Here is a 17,976-nt window from a genome sequence, read left to right as displayed (position 1 = left end):
GGACAGGTGGAGAGATGCACTTTGTGCCAGTGTGGTGCAATGGCCAGAGTGTCGGATTGGGACCATGATTCAAGCCCTTGCTGGGCCACGAATCTCACTGGGTGACCTTGGGCCAGTCACTGTCTCTCCACCTAACCTACCTGACAGGGTGGTTGTGGCGTTTCAGCCAGGAGGGAGAGAAACAGGTAGGCCTCCCTGAAGGAAAACGTGATTTTGACCCGCGAGAAATAAACATGCACGGAAGCATTCGCTAGGACGGCTTGAAAAATGAACCCGGAGAGCCGAGCCCTGAGACTGCGAACAAAATCAACACAAGTAATTCTTGAAGGGCCCAAGCCAGGAACGCGCTGCCGCTGCCCTCAGCAGTCTCCCGAGGCTTCTCCCTCTGCCGCCTCCCCTCGGGTTCCCCGTGCTGGGCCCGCTCGCTGCTCGAGGGGCGGCCGGGCCTGGCGAGCCACGAGGGCCTCCTGCAGAGCGCGGGAGGCGAGGAGCGAGCGAGCGAGCGAGCGAGCGAGGCTGGCTGGCGCTGCGGCCCCCCGGCCGGGCTGCAGGGGGAGCAGTGGCGGGCGGCGCGACTGCGAGGAGGCGGCGGCGGCGGCGGCGGCGAAGATGGCGGCCGCGGCTCAGGCGCTGAGTTGCTCCGGGCTGCTGCTGGCCGCCGCCGCCCTGGCGCTGCTGGCCGTGGCCATCGGCACCGACTCCTGGTACGAGACGGACGCGCGGCGACACCGCGAGCGCTGCCGCGGCTACGGCCACAAGCGCAACGCCCACAGCAACAGCAACAACAACAGCGACCCGCCCGGCTCCATGTCGGCGCCCAGCCCGCACCTGCCGCTCCGAGCCCGCCCGCCCAGGGCCCTGCTTCCCGGGCAAACCCCGCCGCCGCCGCCCTCGGCAGCGCAGCCGCTGCTGCTCCCCGGGGCCGCCGCCGCCGTCGCCGCCGCTTTGGCGCTGGAATCGCACTGCGGCCGCCGCTTCAACTCCACCGTCTCCGGCCTCTGGCGGCGCTGCCACCGCGCGGGCTTCGAGCCCGACAGCGAGGAGCTCATCCAGAAAGGTGCGCGGGGAGGGGGCGGCGGCCGCGCCCCACAGGTCGAGGGAGGGCTGCGCTGGCGGGGGTCGAGGGCGCGCGCACGCGGGAGGGGGAGAGAGAGAGAGCTCGCTCCCGTCGAGGGAACATTTTGAGGGGCGTCGGTGGGGTGGGTGCTGCTGCTGCTGCTGCTGTCCAGGGTGCTGAGTCTGCAGAGCTGCCTTCCCCGCCCAGGCCAGGGAGGGAAACGCCTCCAGGGACCTTCTCCTCTGCTGAGCTCCTTGGGGCTGTGGGGCCGAGTCCCCGCCTCAGGGCAGCCTCCTCACCCGCTCTCCTCACAGATTTCTAGCCAAGCGCTAGGTGTCCCAGAGCCTTGCAGGTTTTCTTCTCCTCCTTCTTCCATGGTGGCAAGAGGGCTCAACAGAAGCTGGAAGGGGGAAGGGGGCGGCAATTGCATTTTCTCAAGTCAAGGCTGCCTAAAATGGTGGTTATTTCCATGTCTCCCACTGGATTCTCTGCCAGCCTAGATCTCTAGGGCTTAGGGTCCTTTCCCAAACGCTCACAATGCCCTTTTTATGCATGAGAATAACCCGGGCAAGATACCTCCTGTATATGTTCCTCTGGAAGACCTCAGGTGAACCAGCTGGGCATGGGTACAGCCTGCCAAGGTTTCTGTGGTTGCAGCCATTGGGGGAAGTGATGCTTGTTCACAGCTGTGATCAGCTGCCCATCACCATTCATTTCTCCCTGGGAATGCATTCTTCCACCTGCTCAAAGATGGTCAGGTCTGCCAAACAAAATGCAGTGCACACAGTTAAAAATAAATAAATGGGCAGGGGGTGCTGTACCCACCTGGGTGAGAGGGGCAATTTGTTTGGCCAGGGTGGGATGTGCTTTATGCACAAGGAAGATCTTGCTTTGGACGTGGGATTGTCCCGAAAGAAAACATGCCTTCATTTTCCAGGGACACTATGCACAATTCCAGAGCCCTGCAGTGTGGTGTCAGAAACCTGGGCAGTTGCCTTGTAAGTGGCATTGTCTATATATGAATGACAAACCTGAATGCTGGGCACCATTACTGCCACATGGCTCCACCATATCCAGCTGCAGGTCACTGTCAGGCATATCTCTTGATTGTCAGGCAAAATCTTTTTGTGGCTGCTCTGTGTTGTTCCACTTTCCACCATGAGAGGCTAAGAAATGTACCTGGCATTCCTGACATATGCCCAGGAACTGCATATAGAAAGCAGCTCTTGCTTTACCCTTCTAAAATATGGCAATGGTTGTCTTCATTGTGCTGCATTGGAAATAGAGTGGTTGAGTCTCACACCTTTTCCATAGGATTTCCTTTACCTGTAACAGTTGTGGAAATTGCAACAGGATGGAAGCTCATGCTTCCAATAAACATGAGCTATATAATATTCCGACGCTGGCAGCACAAGATGCTTCAGCCCATTTCCTTACATTTCAAGTATAGTCTTCCAGGCAGTTGAAGAAATTGCTAATAGCAGAGATTGTGGCATTTCCATCTCACAATAGGAAATAATTAAATCACTCAATAAAAATATATTTCAGTCGTCTGCTAAAAGAATGACATACAGCATAATCAGTAAAAAGTTCAATTAGCAATGAATTTAGAAAAAAATGACAAAAAACATATTCTACAACCAATACTTACAAATTAAAAAAAACAGCAACAAGGGTAAAAGATGTTGCGCATTAAAACTGGTAACAAAGAAATTAAGTGTTATACAATTAAAGCCTGTTGGAGAAACATCTGGGGTGTTTTAAAATTATTTATGTATTTTATACCCTGCATTTTGAGAAATCTCTTTCTCAGTGATTATTTAAGGATACATATAGAGATGGCAAGATGATGGTTTGAGGTAGAGTTCTAGCTCTAAAAGTCTTTGAACATATACACCAATAAACTATCTACTCCCTTGCTGCCCGTTACACCTAGAACTGCCCCTGAAAACACCTTTACTTCCTTCAGGTCTCTCCTCAAAACTCATCATTTTCAGAAAGCCTTTGGAACAACTCATAGACTATTGTGTAACATGTAATTAAAATAATAGCATGCCCTATCCTAACCTCTGTTTTGACCCTTCTGTTAAGGCTTCACAGCATGTTTTTTAGGTTGTGAACGTCATTGGGTTGAGAACCTGTCAAAACTCTTCTTTGTGAAGCCTGATGTCCATGAATGGTGCTATATTATTTTGCTAACCTGGTGTTTCTGATCCTGTATCATGTCTAAGATATAGATGTAGATTCTCTTTACAGAACCCATTGTAACATCACCAGCTGCTTTCCTGCATTTAATTCACTAGAATCCATCTTCTGCATTTTTATGTTTCCATGTTGAAAGACATTTACTTCATTATAGTAATTAGTATTGTTGTGGATCATGCTGTTTTACATCTCTTTGATTCTCCCTCCTCCACTTTGGCCAAAGGCCTTCTGCTCCCACTGTTATTTCCAGAAGGATTGAAAACAAACTCTGTTGCTTGTTCTCTAACACTGTTTTCAGCGTGTTCTCTCTTTTATGAAAAGTTAATTCATGTCAGACAATGGGGCAACAATCCAAGACAGAGCTAGATTTGGGTAAACCCATTAAACTCAGTGGGATTAAGCATGCCCTTGTGTTGGATTGTGGCCCAACTGCCTTCCTGCGTTCCTTCGTCCTATGGCTTGGAGGGCCTGCATCCTTCCTAGCTAGTATGCCTTCAAAAATAACTCTTTACAATACAAAGTCATAGTCTTGTATCTTTTGCCATAATTAATATTTTTCTGTGTATGGATATATTTGCACATAAAAGAAAACAGCCTTGTTTTTTCAGGTTGCAATCCTATATTCACTTACCTGCAACCAAGCCCCATTGACGGCACTGGGATATGCTTCTGAGTAGGCATGTATGGCATTACACTGCAAATTACTGTACTTCTTCTGGTCTCTTAGTTCAACTTTTCCCTATCTTCTGTTTCCATGTCAGTTCCTCTATAAACAACAATACCTATTCAAAGTAATGAGCTCATGTGTGTGTCTCATCATGTACTTATAGTCAGTAGAGCAGTGGCTCAGACACTTAAAAATCAATCAATAAACTTGTAGGCATACTTCATTCTTACATTTGAAAAGGCTTGCTTCTAAACATCAACATCTAATGATTACTGACCACTTGTGCAATAGAAATGCACTTGTACAACTGGACTTCCAATTTCTCTTTTTACCCCCTCCAGCTGTCCATCTATTATGGAAGATCCCTCTAGATTTGGAGCACATGTGGGGCTGCAGGGGCAAGTAGAGGAAACTTAGATCTCATCCAAGGCATGTAAGAATAAGAATGATCTCTCTTCAGAGTAGCCCTGCTAAGTATGCGTGTGAATCACTGTTCTGAGTGTGCCTCTTCTGAGGGCAGATAATTCTGTTGCATCTCTGCATCAGGAGTAAATGAAAGAGCCACTTGCATTTGGTGCAGAGACCTGGAAGAATGATCTGCCTGCATTGGAGGCTGCTTGGATGAAGGAGACAAGACTGGAGTAGTGGATCATGCAGTGGGAAGCCTCTTCTGTGATTGGGTCCCTTGAGCTGACATGAGAATCTTTATTTGCTTCTTCATGCACAGGCCCTATTATAGGAGAAGATATAAGAGATTAGATAGGCCAGTTTATATTATTTGTCTAGCTAGGCTGGTGTTTTCTACTCTGGCTGGTGGTGGTTCTCCAGGATCACAGGCACAAGGCTTTCCCTCCCCGATTCCAGCTCTCTTTTTTTAACTGGAGATGCCAGAGACTGAACCTGGGATTTTCTGTATGCAAGGTGTGATGGGACGATGAGCTGCTTGTGTGTAAAATCCTAGTCCCTCAGAGTTTGGTCAAGTTTGCAAACCTCTGTCTGTAACGGAGCCCCTTAAACATGGCTCCGTCAGTCGCTGGCAGATTCCGACAGTGGTTGCTTTCGGAATCGCTTCCAACATAAAAGCTCCTTAACGGAAACACGTCTTCTGGACTCTCTGCGTGACAGTTTCCGGCGAGGAGTGGGTGTCCCTACAGGAGGTCCTGAAACCTCCCCACTGTTTTCGCTGGAAGTGTCTCTGAGCCATCCCTCCAGCTCCCTTTCCCTCAGCTCAGCTCCTCTCCCCCTACTGGTTCCCTCTTCAGCTGCTGAGTCTCTCCCAACCTGTGTGAGCCCTTTCACTTCCCTTCCTTCCGATGGCAGTTCCCTGACATCCACCTCCCCTCCAGGGCCCCCTTCATCCCCTCTCGCCCCCTCCTCTACGGGCGGTGAGGAGGCAAAACCCCGGAATGAACTTCCTTCATCTTCCGATGTCCCGAACACTTCTCTCCACCTGTTGCGGTTCCTGGTCTCGAAGTACTCCTCCTCCTCAGAGTCCATCTCCCCTTCCCCTTCCGATTCCGAGAATCCTTCCAACTCCTCCTCCTCATCGGTGGTCCCAAAGTATTCCCTCCGGAACCTCTCCACAGGCTGAGGTTTCCTTGGGAACCTTTGATGGAACGTTTCTATCAATACCTCGTCGTTGATATCTTCTGCCATTACCCAAGTGTTTTCTGACTCCGGTTCTCCTTCCCACGCTACCAAATACTCCACCTGACCCCCCTTCCACCTGGCGTCGAGGATTTCTGCCACATGGCTGCTGCATTCCCTTTCTTCTATGACCGGTCCCCGAGTGGCCATCCCTTCTCGTCCCCCCTCATACGGTGACAGTAACGACCTGTGAAATACTGGGTGCAGTTTCATGTGGTTGGGTAACCGGAGCCTGAAAGCCACTGGGTTGACCTGTTGAATGACCTCAAAGGGACCCAATCTCCTGGGTCTTAATTTCTTACAACCTCCTTTGAACGGCAACCCTTGGGTTGACAGCCACACCCTATCTCCCACCCTTATGGTTTCACCTTCCCTTCGGTTCTTGTCTGCCTGCCTCTTGTATTCTTCCTTCGCCCTTTCTAAGTTGAGTTGGAGCTGACGATGGATTGCTTCCATTTCTTCTACAAAATGCTCGGCTGCCGGGACACCCCATCTCTCCCCTTCTCCCCCTGGGAAAGCCCTGGGATGACACCCATAATTAGCCAAGAAGGGGCTCATCCCTGTGGACACATTCTCGGCATTGTTGTAGGCAAATTCCGCCAGCGCCAACTTTTCTACCCAGTCATTCTCTCTGTCATTGACATAACACCTCAGGTATTGCTGGAGGACCCCGTTTGCTCTTTCCGCCTGCCCGTTGGTTTCAGGGTGCCGGGCAGTCGAAAAGTTGACCTCCACCTGCAGTAAGCTCATGAGCTTCCTCCAGAACCTGGAAGTAAATTGTTTTCCTCGGTCTGAGACCACCCTCAATGGCACCCCGTGCAACCTAAAAATGTGTTCTACAAATAACTTCGCTGTCTCTTCCGCCGTGACTGCATGCGAGCAGGCTACAAAGTGGCACATCTTTGTTAGTAGGTCTACCACCACCATGATGGCTGTTTTCCCCTTGGACTTCGGCAGATCAGTCATAAAATCTATCGACACTGCCTCCCAAGGTCGTTCTGGGGTTGGTAAGGGTTCTAATAGCCCCGCCGGTGCCCGCCTCTCCCCTTTGGCTCGCTGGCATTGCTCACACCCTCTTACATACTCCCGTACATCTTCCCTCACCTTAGGCCACCAAAATTCCCTGGTGACCAACCACATGGTTTTGTGTTGTCCAAAATGCCCCGCCGTGGGGCTGTCGTGCAACTGCTTGAGTACCCTCCCCCTTAAGTCTCCTTCAGGGATATACAGTGCCCCTTTGTAATACAAAGCTCCATTTCTTTCCTCGAAACCCCCTGGTTCCTCTCCCTCACCCCTAAGACCTCTGAGCTTATTCTGGGCGTATTCATCATTCTCTGTTTCCTCTACCAGTTCTCTTTGTCCCACCAATGCCGCCCCACACACCCAGCGGTCCTCTGGAATGACATGTCTCTCTTCGGGTGCTCCCTCCCCCTCCAAATATTCAGGTTTGCGTGAGAGAGCGTCCGCCCTAATGTTCTCTGGGCCTGGCACGTAACAAATCTCAAAGTTAAATTTGGAGAACTCCTGGGCCCATCTCACTTGCCGTTGGTTGAGCACTCGTGCCGTCCTCCAATACTCTAGGTTCTTGTGGTCAGTGCACACTTGCACCTTATGTTGTGCGCCAATTAGCAGGTGCCTCCATCTCCGGAACGCCTCATGAATGGCTAGTAGTTCTCGGTCATACACCGTGTAGTTCCTCTCGGATTTGTTCAGCTTTCGCGAAAAAAAGGCACACGGTCTCCACTCTGACTCCTCCTTCCCTGGCTGCAGAAGCACCGCCCCAATAGCTCTGTCTGATGCGTCAGTTTCCACTCTCATCGGTTTTTGTAAATCCACATGCAGGAGTTGTTGTTCCGAGGCGAAGGCCCTTTTTAGTTCCTCAAATGCTCGCTCCGCCTCCTCAGTCCAAACGAACTTCTTCTTACTGCTGAGACAGTCCGTAATGGGCGCCGTCAGGTGGGCAAAGTTTCGGATGAACTTACGATAGAAGTTCCCAAATCCTAGGAACCTCTGCACATCCTTCCTTGTTTTGGGTGTTTTCCATTCCAGCACCGCCTGGACCTTGCCGGGATCCATGGCCAATCCCTTGTCTGACAGGCGATACCCCAGGAATTCCACCTCCTTGGTATGAAACTGACACTTCTCCAGTTTCACCCACAGCTGGTTGGCTTGCAGCCTGCTCAACACTTCTCTGACGTCTCTCACATGCTGCTCCTCATTCTCAGAATACACCAACACGTCGTCTAAGAAGGCCACACAATTCTTGTAAAGCAAAGGCCCCAGGACGTGGTTCATAAACGATTGAAAGCACGCGGAGCCTCCTTGTAGGCCGAAGGGCATAACTAAATATTCAAATGCCCCCAAAGGGGTGAACATGGTGGTTTTCCATTCATCCCCCTTCCTTATTCGTATCAGGTTGTACGCCCCCCTTAGGTCCAGTTTAGTAAAAATCTTTCCCTTCCTGACCCTTGTCAAAATGTCGTCAATCCTGGGCATAGGGAAAGCCACTGGTTCTGACACTGCATTTAAGGCCCTGAAGTCACACACAAGCCTCGGCTTGTTCGTGTTTTTTTTATCCACAAAAAACACTGGGCTGCCCCCCACCGCCCTGGACTCTCTGATGAACCCTCTCTTCAGGTTCTTGTCAATGAACTCTCTTAGCTCCTGCATCTCTCTGTCTGACATGGCGTACAGCTTGCCTACAGGGAGCTGTGCCCCAGGGAGTAAATTGATTTGACAGTCAAAGGGTCTATGCGGGGGTAGTTGGTCAGCTTCCCTTTCGCTGAAGACGTCGCGGAGATCTGCGTATTGTCGTGGTACCTTCACGTTCTCCGTTACTTCAGTCCCTGCTAGGGTGGCTTGGGCCCCTGCCAAACCCTTTCCCTCTTTGCAGTGTTCTAAGCAATGTGCTGAACCAAAAGAAACCACTCTCTGATGCCAGCCCACCAGCGGATCATGTAACGCTAGCCAGCTCATCCCCAATATAATGGGAGCTCCTCCCAAGGTGGCCACATTAAACGCTATCAGTTCGGTGTGCCTTGCCACCTTCATTATCATTGGGACGGTCTGCAAGCTGACTTCTCCTCCCAACAGCTCCCTGCCATCGATCGTGGTCACCTGCAGGGGGTTGCTTAAAGGGATCGTCTGTATCTGGTGTTCAGCTGCAAACTCTTTGCTCATGAAATTGCAGGAGCTGCCTGAGTCCAACAGCGCCTTTATCTTTAGAGGGTGTCCGTTTGGCAGCTCTAGCGCCACTTCTATCACTAGGGCGGGTTTAGGAGGTTCTGGCGTGGGCACTTTCACTGCTCTTTGGCCTGGCTGCTGTGCCCCGACGGTGGCAGCCAGGCGTTGGCTTTTACTTGCTTCGGTATTTCTTCCTCTCTTCCCTCCACAGCTCCTACCATCCCTTGCCATTCCTTCCTCTGGGGGCAGACTCTGGCAAAGTGACCTGGCTGTTGGCAGAGATAGCATTTCCGGGCGCCTTTTCCCTCCTTCTTTCCCCCCTCACTGGGCTTTGAAACTGCGCGCGCGCTGTTCCGATTTCCATCGGCTCTGCCGGCGGGAAAGTTGGCTCTGGAATGTCTGGAATGCGGAACTCCTTCCAACGTTCCCCCTTCCCTTCCCGCCTCTCCAATGCTCTCGCCTCCTGGCGCGCTCCTATGGTCAGCGCTGATTTGGTCAGCTGGTCCATAGACTCCGCCCTGGGCGCCCGGGAAAGTTCGTCTTTCACAGCCGAAGAAAGCCCTTCTTCAAAGAGCATTTGAATGGGTTCCGCCGATAGATCCCACCCCAATTTATGGATCAACATGGTGAACTCAGTCCAGTACTCACGGACAGATCGGCTCCCCTGTTTGCAAGCCATTAACTGTCTGCGGACCACTCCCTGTTCAATATCGCTGGAAAACATCAGATCCATGGCGCGAAAGAACTTCATCGTGTCCTTTAGGACGTCACTATTCGCTGCCATCAGGGGTCTAACCCAGTCTCTCGCCCCCTTTTCAAGATGCCCAATCACGAAAGCCACTCGTGATTCCTCGTCAGGGAATTCATCAAACTGCAGATTGAGGGCATATTGCATCTCTGTCCGAAAGCCATGATAGTCTTTGGGCTCCCCCCCAAACTTCTGCACCAATCCTGGTACCTTTCTGACGAGCTGGGTGTCTTTCCCCTTTTTGTCTGCATCCTGAGCCCTCCTCTCCTCAAGCCTCGCCGTCTGCAGCGCTAGCTGGACCTCCAACACCCGGTACCTTTCTTCCAGGCTTGGACCCGCTCCAGCTCCTGCTTCTCCGGTTCCGGCTGGGTTGCTCATGATGCCTTCTCCTGCACAAGCTGCTCACGAAGACTGTCGGAATGCTGTGATGGGACGATGAGCTGCTTGTGTGTAAAATCCTAGTCCCTCAGAGTTTGGTCAAGTTTGCAAACCTCTGTCTGTAACGGAGCCCCTTAAACATGGCTCCGTCAGTCGCTGGCAGATTCCGACAGTGGTTGCTTTCGGAATCGCTTCCAACATAAAAGCTCCTTAACGGAAACACGTCTTCTGGACTCTCTGCGTGACAGTTTCCGGCGAGGAGTGGGTGTCCCTACAGGAGGTCCTGAAACCTCCCCACTGTTTTCGCTGGAAGTGTCTCTGAGCCATCCCTCCAGCTCCCTTTCCCTCAGCTCAGCTCCTCTCCCCCTACTGGTTCCCTCTTCAGCTGCTGAGTCTCTCCCAACCTGTGTGAGCCCTTTCACTTCCCTTCCTTCCGATGGCAGTTCCCTGACACAAGGCATGTGATCTACCACTACATTATGGCTGGAGATAAACGTCTCCTATTCCTAGGAGCCAGTGTGGTGTAGTGGTTAAGAGCGGTAGTCTCGTAATCTGGGGAACCGGGTTCGCGTCCCTGCTCCTCACATGCAGCTGCTGGGTGACCTTGGGCCAGTCACATTTCTTTGAAGTCTCTCAGCCCCACTCACCTCACAGAGTGTTTGTTGTGGGGGAGGAAGGGAAAGGAGAATGTTAGCCACTTTGAGACGCCTGAAGGGGAGTGAAAGGCGGGATATCAAATCCAAACTCTTCTTCTTCTTCTTCTGCTGTGCACTACTGAAGTATCTTTCTTTAAAAGCTTTAGTTTATTCATGTGAGCATGGATGCAACCATCTTTTAAACTTCTGCTATTTAAATGCAGTGCATCAATTTTCTGTGACAGTTCCTACTTGTGAAAAACTGGCAAGGATTAATTTTTACCTGTTTGAACTATGAAATATATGCTTTTTAACCACTATGGGGGGTAGAATGCAACCCTGTTTATTCTTTTTCACAATTTCCTTCAAGCTCCCAAAAATGAGTTTTTAAATATGTGTGTGTATATGTATATATATATAGAGAGAGAGAGAGAACTGCTTGTCACAAAGCAATAATTTTTTTTCCAATATAAAAAGTAGGTTTGCAGAGACTACCTTGGATTTGATGTTTCAATAAAGATAGGGTAAGAAACTGATACTCCCTAATCTCCTAAAGCAGGTGAAAATCGGTAGAAGACATTTAAGCACATATTTGCCTTGTCCTATGGCTAAGCAGTTAATTATAAATACAATGAAAATGCAGGAAAGAGAAGTTCAGTTATTTAAATCAAATCTTCAAAGAGCTCTAGCAAGTGATAACACAATCCCCTGGGAGCCTACAGAAGACACCAGAAACTGACTTGAGTTGGGGGTCTATCTGAAAGACGTAACTCACTGTTATCATAATGATAAAATCATGAATTGATAACTCTTTGGTTTGGCTCTATAATATTCCATAGCACAAACTAATTTGGAAAGGCCACTTAAGGGTGATAGAAGAGGAGGGACTCATGGATTACATTGTGGAGAGGTTGCCTCTATTTAATGGCAATGGTTATGAACAGTGATTCCAAAGGCCACAGTCACAATATTCATTCTATTTTTTTCTTCACAGTTTTCATTCTGTTATTTTTTTTAGAAACTTCAGGTCCCATTTCAGCTTCTCCCCATTTCTTCCATAGTAGAAATAATCTTGTTCTGTTATTCTGTTCCTGTCCACTATAACCAGAACATCAACCTAGAAAAGAGTATATTACTATAGGTCCTGCTGATTATTTGATGCCGTGCTTTAATAATGAAATGTGATAATTAGTAATAAACATAACAATAATATCTATAATAATAATAATAAAAATAATAATAATAATAATAATAATAATAAGCACAATACATCATCATTCTGAATATTAAAAGTGCTTTACATATATTATCTTTTTGCAATCCTTACAACACTATAAATAGGATCTGTATTGTAGCTCCCTTATTGCAGATGCTGGGCTTTTGTTGAGAATCAGTGGTTTGCCTAATACTCGGTACTGAATTTGTGGCAGAGGTGAAACTAAGTGACATGGTTTACATTGAATCAGTGCCGGATTTACGTATAAGCTAAACAAGCTATAGCTTAGGGCCCCACTCTCTTTGGGGGGCCCCAAAAATTTAAAGGGAAAAACAACTGGATGTACATTTCCAAAATATAAGATAAAAAAACAAATAAAATAACACATACAGCAACAGTGTTTTGTGTTGTGTAGGCTCCTATGATGTAAGTAATGGCCCCTGCCTGCTAGCCTGCTCCCTAAAATATCACATATAAAGGGCCCCATTACCTTCAGTAGCTTAGGGCCTCATCAAACCTAAATCTGGCCCTGCACTGAATGATGGCTTAGCATTATGAGTACAAACTAAAGCAAGGCTAATATAGTTTAGGAGGCAGTAAAGGGAAAGCTACGTCAATAAAGCCTAATGTCAGATATATAGTGTTTCTGTTTGTCATTTTTTCTCTTTCAGGAGTCATACAGCGTTGCACATCTGTGAAGTATCACTACACTTCATCTTCCCTGCCACGCAACTTGCCTGTTAATATTACCAACACTATCCGCCAGGATGAGTGGCATGCCCTCCGTGAGTATCCAAAGCACTCGCTGAACATAGTTCTTTTGTATCTTTGTTACCAGAATTGATCAAAATTCAGGAGAATCACGTGTACCTCCTGGAACTGTACTGCTTCAGAATACAGGTGGGGTAAAAAACACGTTTGAATATTCCTGTTGAAAGCATCATGCACATGAAAGCTAGCATATCAAGGAGCCTTCTTCTTGACACATTAGCTTTCCATGTACATGGTCTTTTTGATACACAGGAGTAAACAAATACTTTCTGAGCCCACCCAAGACCACCATGCCTTGTATTCATTTATTTTAGCCTTGAATTTTGCCTGCTATTGGCTCCAATAGGAGGGCTTTTTTGAAGCCTAAATGCAGTGTTTTGTAGAGGGTCACAGCTGCTGAAAACACTTCCCACACTGCAGTTAGGCTTGGAAAAAGCCTCCTAAAATAGGATGCTTTTTTCATGCAAAACTGCAGCTGGTGGCAGGATGGTTATATTGAGAGAATGTGTGTGTGTGTGTGTGTGTGTGTGTGTGTGTGTGAGAGAGAGAGAGAGAGAGAGAGAGAGAGAGAGAGAGAGCTGAATGGAAGAACAAATGGTGTTACCCACTACCAACTCTGACCCTGCTCACTTGCACCACATCTACTTTCAGCTGGACCCAACCAATGCTGGTGTGAAGTTCTCCCAGCATTTTCTCAGGCTGGCAAAGGTTCTCCATTCCAGTCTAAGTGAGAGGAAGTTGAACTGAGCAGCTTTGCACTGGAACAATGTTTTGGGTGCTGATGTAACTGAGGTGCTGCGTATGTTACTATTGGATTGCAAGTTTACCACAAATAGCTTGTGGGGGGGCGGAATCTGAGTCAGCCAATCCTTTAAAAAATTGAAATGGTCATGTAGGCAATGGCAGAGGAAGGGTATCATCACTGGGTGTGTGTGTATGACAAAATGACAAAAATATGAGGTTTGTTTGTTTGTTTGTTTTTAAAAAGGCTCATGAAACTTTTTAGTTCAGTCAACAAATGTAATGAAACGTGGCTGACACTGGGCACCACACCGCGGGGGCCGGCACTTACTGAGGGGCCTGCAGCGTGCCCAAGCCAGGGAGTGGGAGTGACATAGTGGCTTAGGTGTCTGCAGGCTCCACGTTGCCTAAAATGGCAGTGTGGGACTTGCGTCTGCCCACCGCCTCTCCCTCAGCTGCCCTACAGCTGAGGGGGAGGCGGCGGAGAGACTCCATGCAGCGTGTCCCGCCCCCCTGGGTGGCTTGCCCTGCCCCTGGCTGAAGGACGCACGGACTGCTTTGAGATTGTTACTCATATATTTCTAAAGCCAGAAGGGATCAAAAGGTCATCTATGCCCCAAATTAAGGTCTCGTCCCTTTCCCATCAGTTTATTAATCAAAAACACGGTTAAGGTATTCTTGGAGTGGTGGTTTGGCTCGGAGGTTATTCTGACCTCTGAGCTATACAGATATGGTGGCCAGCGAGACAACCTTAGTTCTGTATAGCTTTGTTCAGGGCTTTCCTACATTTGTGCTCCAAACGGGAACCCCCTCACAATGCTAAATACTGCTACTCAACAGTTGGTTCCCCATATAGCTTTCCTTTCTGGTGGTATCATATCTTGTACTTTAATTACTACTTTCCTTTCTTCACTGCCATTCCTGCTCCTTGGTCAAGCCCCACCAACCCACTAGGCCATATGCTAATGATTATCCTTTCCTCTTCATTGCCTAATTTCATGGACACTTTTCTAGACTTCTTTGAGGACACATGTTAATAGCAACCTAGCTTGCTCCTGTAACAGCACCACATCAGCAGTATGTGTAACCCAGGAGCCCATCATGCTTCTGAGTGGGAGCCTGATGGCATGGATAGTCAAAGAGATTGCCTCTTTATGTGCTTTCTTGTAAAGAGCTATAAAAGTGCAGTGTAAACCACTTGTAATAAATATAGAAGGCAAATTTCCATCTGGCTCATTTTCCAAAGTGATTATTTTCTTGACTTGGGGGTTCTTACAGAAAGGCATGATATTTTTAGGAAGTGCTGAGACTTTGCCTTCTTAAATGCTTAATAATAATAATAATAATAATAATAATAATAATTTATTATTTGTATCCCGCCCACCTGGCTGGGTTTCCCCAGCGACTCTGGGCAGCTTCCATAGATTATAAGATTTCAAAAGATGGAAGCACTCATATTCATGGATCACTGGTGCAAATGTGAGCTTCCACCTCTGATTTCCTCTGCGGTCTCCAAATTACTCTTCACAGACTCTCTTTTCTCTCCCTCTTTCTCCATCTTCTTTCTTCCTTGCACCAACACCCCCTCAGATCTGCGGAGAATGACAGCTGGCTTTATTGGTATGGCAGTTTCCATCATTCTCTTTGGGTGGATCATTGGTATGCTGGGCTGCTGTAAACAGCATGAGCTCATGCAATATGTAGCTGGACTGCTCTTCCTTATGGGAGGTGAGAGTTCTTTTTTCTTTGTAGACTGAGAGCCATTTTCTGAAGAAATGCATTTGGTATTGTGCCCTATATGTAATGAATTGAAGCCTTGGGGGGGGGGGGACTGGGCTCACAGGACAAGAACTAGGGAACAGGTGATATAATTGTTTGGACTGTCTCAATGAACTTAAAATGTGTGATAAAACTTTCAAATGACAAAAAAGAGGGGGGTGAAAACATGTGTCAGATAATGGTACTTACCCAGTTCTTGGACCAGTTCTACCCTGGGAAACCCCCATGAGGGATTGTGACAGATGGGTGGGACAACCCACCTGTCATTCATGTGGTAGCATGTGATTGACCAGTGGGTGGCACTGACCATCTGTCAAATACTGATAAGGGTGAAAAAAGTTCCTCACCCTTCTGTATACCCACTGCTGTGCTTGTAGCTATGTGACTGGCTACTTCATAGGTGTGCTAGTAGAATATTGTATTTTTATTTTTATTTATTTAACTGGTTTTAGGTGAAGCCAGAAACCCTCTAATGGTTTTTATGTATTTTATAAATTTATATCCTGCTCATCCAAAGGAGCTGGTTTTCTGTTTCCTTGTACAGTACAACATGAAAAGAGCAGCATAACCTTTAGAGAGAAAAGCAGCTGATGAGGAAGAAGGTATTCAAAACAGATTTTTTTCTCTGTAGAGATCAAAGAGCGAGATCAAAACAAATGTGAAAGCATAGTTCAGATCTGACAGTAGCCTGAAAAGGGGCAGGAAAAAGGCCCATGAATCTGAGATTCAGATGCTGTGGATAATAGGCTGTGCAAGTTTGTTTCCTTCTACAACAAAATTCCTCAAGTGACAAAAAATGGGAGCTTTACAGATTTGAGGCAGCCCTTTGCAAGGAAGCTGAGAAACACTGGCTTTATCTTTATCTCTTCTCTTTTTCAGGTACCTGCTGCATCATCTCCCTTTGCACATGTGTGGCTGGGATAAACTTTGAGCTGTCTCGTTACCCTCGCTATGTCTATGGGTTACCCGAGGACATCAGTCATGGCTATGGCTGGTCCATGTTCTGTGCTTGGGGAGGCCTGGGACTGACGCTTCTGGCAGGATTCTTATGCACATTGGCCCCCTCTCTCAATAGCCCGCGGACTGTCGTACAGAAACCCAGACAGGAAAATGGTACTGTGTGATGAGAAGGGAGCAAAGGACTCTAGCAAGCACAGGCCAGGCCAGGTCCGGCAGTGGGTTACTGCCAATAGTGGGGGCATCTGAAATTCATGAAGAAGGGAGGTTCCCACTGCAAACAAATGAAGGAATTCAGCTGCTATGTCAAAGACTCGGGGGGGGACCCCTCCCTTCCTTTGATTCTTCAGCCTGCCTGTCTGATACAACCAACCAAATCAGGTTAATTCTTTATTCCTGGCTTGCCTAAAGGGAACTTTTCTGTTAAATAGGGTGTGTTGCTGTAGGATCTGTGTACCATTTAAGCTGAATCAGATTTCTGCTAGGAGCAGAAGCCACTGTGAATTCCCTTTGGCGTCCTTGTGACTCCAGGGAACTCCATTTCCAAGAATCTTTGAGGACCAGTCAGAGGTAAAGACCAAAGGGAAATCCAGCCAGTCTCAGTATTCATAGAATCATAGAGTTGGAAGGGACCCTGAGGATCATCTAGTCCAACCTGAATATGCAGCCGTCCCATATAGGGATTGAACCCGCAACCTTGGTGTTATCAGCACCACGCTCTAACCAACTGAGCTATCCTACTGATTCTCTTCTGCAGCAGGGACCTGATGCTGTTACAGGCTTAACACAGCCTACTGCTTCAGCCTTTGACACCAGCTTAAGTGGGGGCTTTATAGACATTCAGACAGGAACATTAGCAAGTTCTTCCTCTGGACCACACAGTATCTAACCTATGCCAGTTCTGGGAGCCAAATATGTATAGCAGTAGCTCATGAAAGGTTACTTCTGGGATAACACATAGGGAGTTAGAGCAAGCAGCAAATAAATGAGACTTCAGTGCTTGAGGAATTCTTCCACGAAGGCATCAGGCCTGAGTTAGTGTCAAGATAACTCACACGCATACAGAAAAGCATTTTTGGGGATGGCAGGGGTGGCTGAACCTAATTAAGTTATTTAGTCACGTGTGATATTCCTGCTTGAGGTAACACAAAGAACAAAACAACAGGTTTCTGGTTGAGGCAAGAAAGTGGACCAGGGCTCCCATCCTAGAAATGATGTTGTCATAGCAACTGCTGTAATAGGCAAATGAGATTTGCAAGCTGCTTCAAATCCTTCCAGGCTGAGTGTAGAACTTTACCATTTTGGATAATGAGCACAGAAACTTGAAAAGACAGTCCGCTTGGTAGCATCCTCTTCTAACAGAAAAGGAAGCACTTTTTATTAAATGGACTCAGTACGCACGTGAACAACGAGAGCTGGGCCTAACTCAGGAACATCAACAATGGTGCTGAAGGGGAGGAACTGGTCTTTCCTCATTGTACTCCTTTTCTGTCTCCTCAAAAGACTACACAGAAGCCTTTTTTGGAGGGCTGTTTACATTGTATTTTTAAGTGGCATGTAATTAATAACTCAGTGCTAAAGTCAATGTATTCATGGAAAGTGTGATTTTTAAATGGAAGTTGTAAGTTTCAAGAGGCATTAAATTAAAAGGCTTGGGTCCAGTGAGAAGCTGGAGATTCTCAGCCTTTTGGATCTCATTAAGAGAGACTGACATTAATTTTCTGCACTTCTACACAACCACAGCTGCTGGAGAAGCCCTGTCATGCAGCTGACGATACAGGGAGACAGGAATGTCACTTATTTGGCAGCCGGCCTCGTAATCCCAGCTGTTGATCTTGTTCCTGTCCACAAAGCCTAATGTGTGTATGGGACAAGTTTTGCCTCAAATAAAAATTACTTCCAGAGAATAAGCAGGTTGATTGGTGCAACCTTACACCCTCTAGGGGACTTTAGTATACTTGTGCCTTCAGTTTAAATGCTCTGTAGGGGGGG

At 47.8% G+C, this 17,976-nt stretch overlaps 1 protein-coding gene across 2 annotated transcripts; it reads left to right on the top strand.

The window, feature by feature from the left end:
• Nucleotides 1-607: 607 nt before the first annotated feature.
• LOC308485524 (transmembrane protein 178B-like) lies at nt 608-17,685 on the top strand. 2 transcript variants are annotated; one of them, XM_081021365.1, is made up of 4 exons: nt 608-1,057; nt 12,408-12,521; nt 14,839-14,976; nt 15,907-17,685. In XM_081021365.1, the coding sequence occupies exons 1-4, from the start codon at nt 610-612 to the stop codon at nt 16,149-16,151; spliced, it is 945 nt and encodes a 314-aa protein (XP_080877491.1). In that variant the 5' UTR covers nt 608-609; the 3' UTR covers nt 16,152-17,685. The 2 variants fall into 2 exon arrangements, with proteins under 2 accessions (XP_080877491.1, XP_080877492.1); XM_081021366.1 differs by lacking the exon at nt 14,839-14,976.
• The last annotated feature ends 291 nt before the right edge of the window (nt 17,686-17,976 follow it).

The sequence above is a fragment of the Podarcis pityusensis genome (assembly GCF_964106645.2).
Source record: "Podarcis pityusensis genome assembly, chromosome: 1".
Lineage (NCBI taxonomy): Eukaryota > Metazoa > Chordata > Lepidosauria > Squamata > Lacertidae > Podarcis > Podarcis pityusensis.
This window is presented reverse-complemented; position numbering and strand designations above follow the sequence as displayed.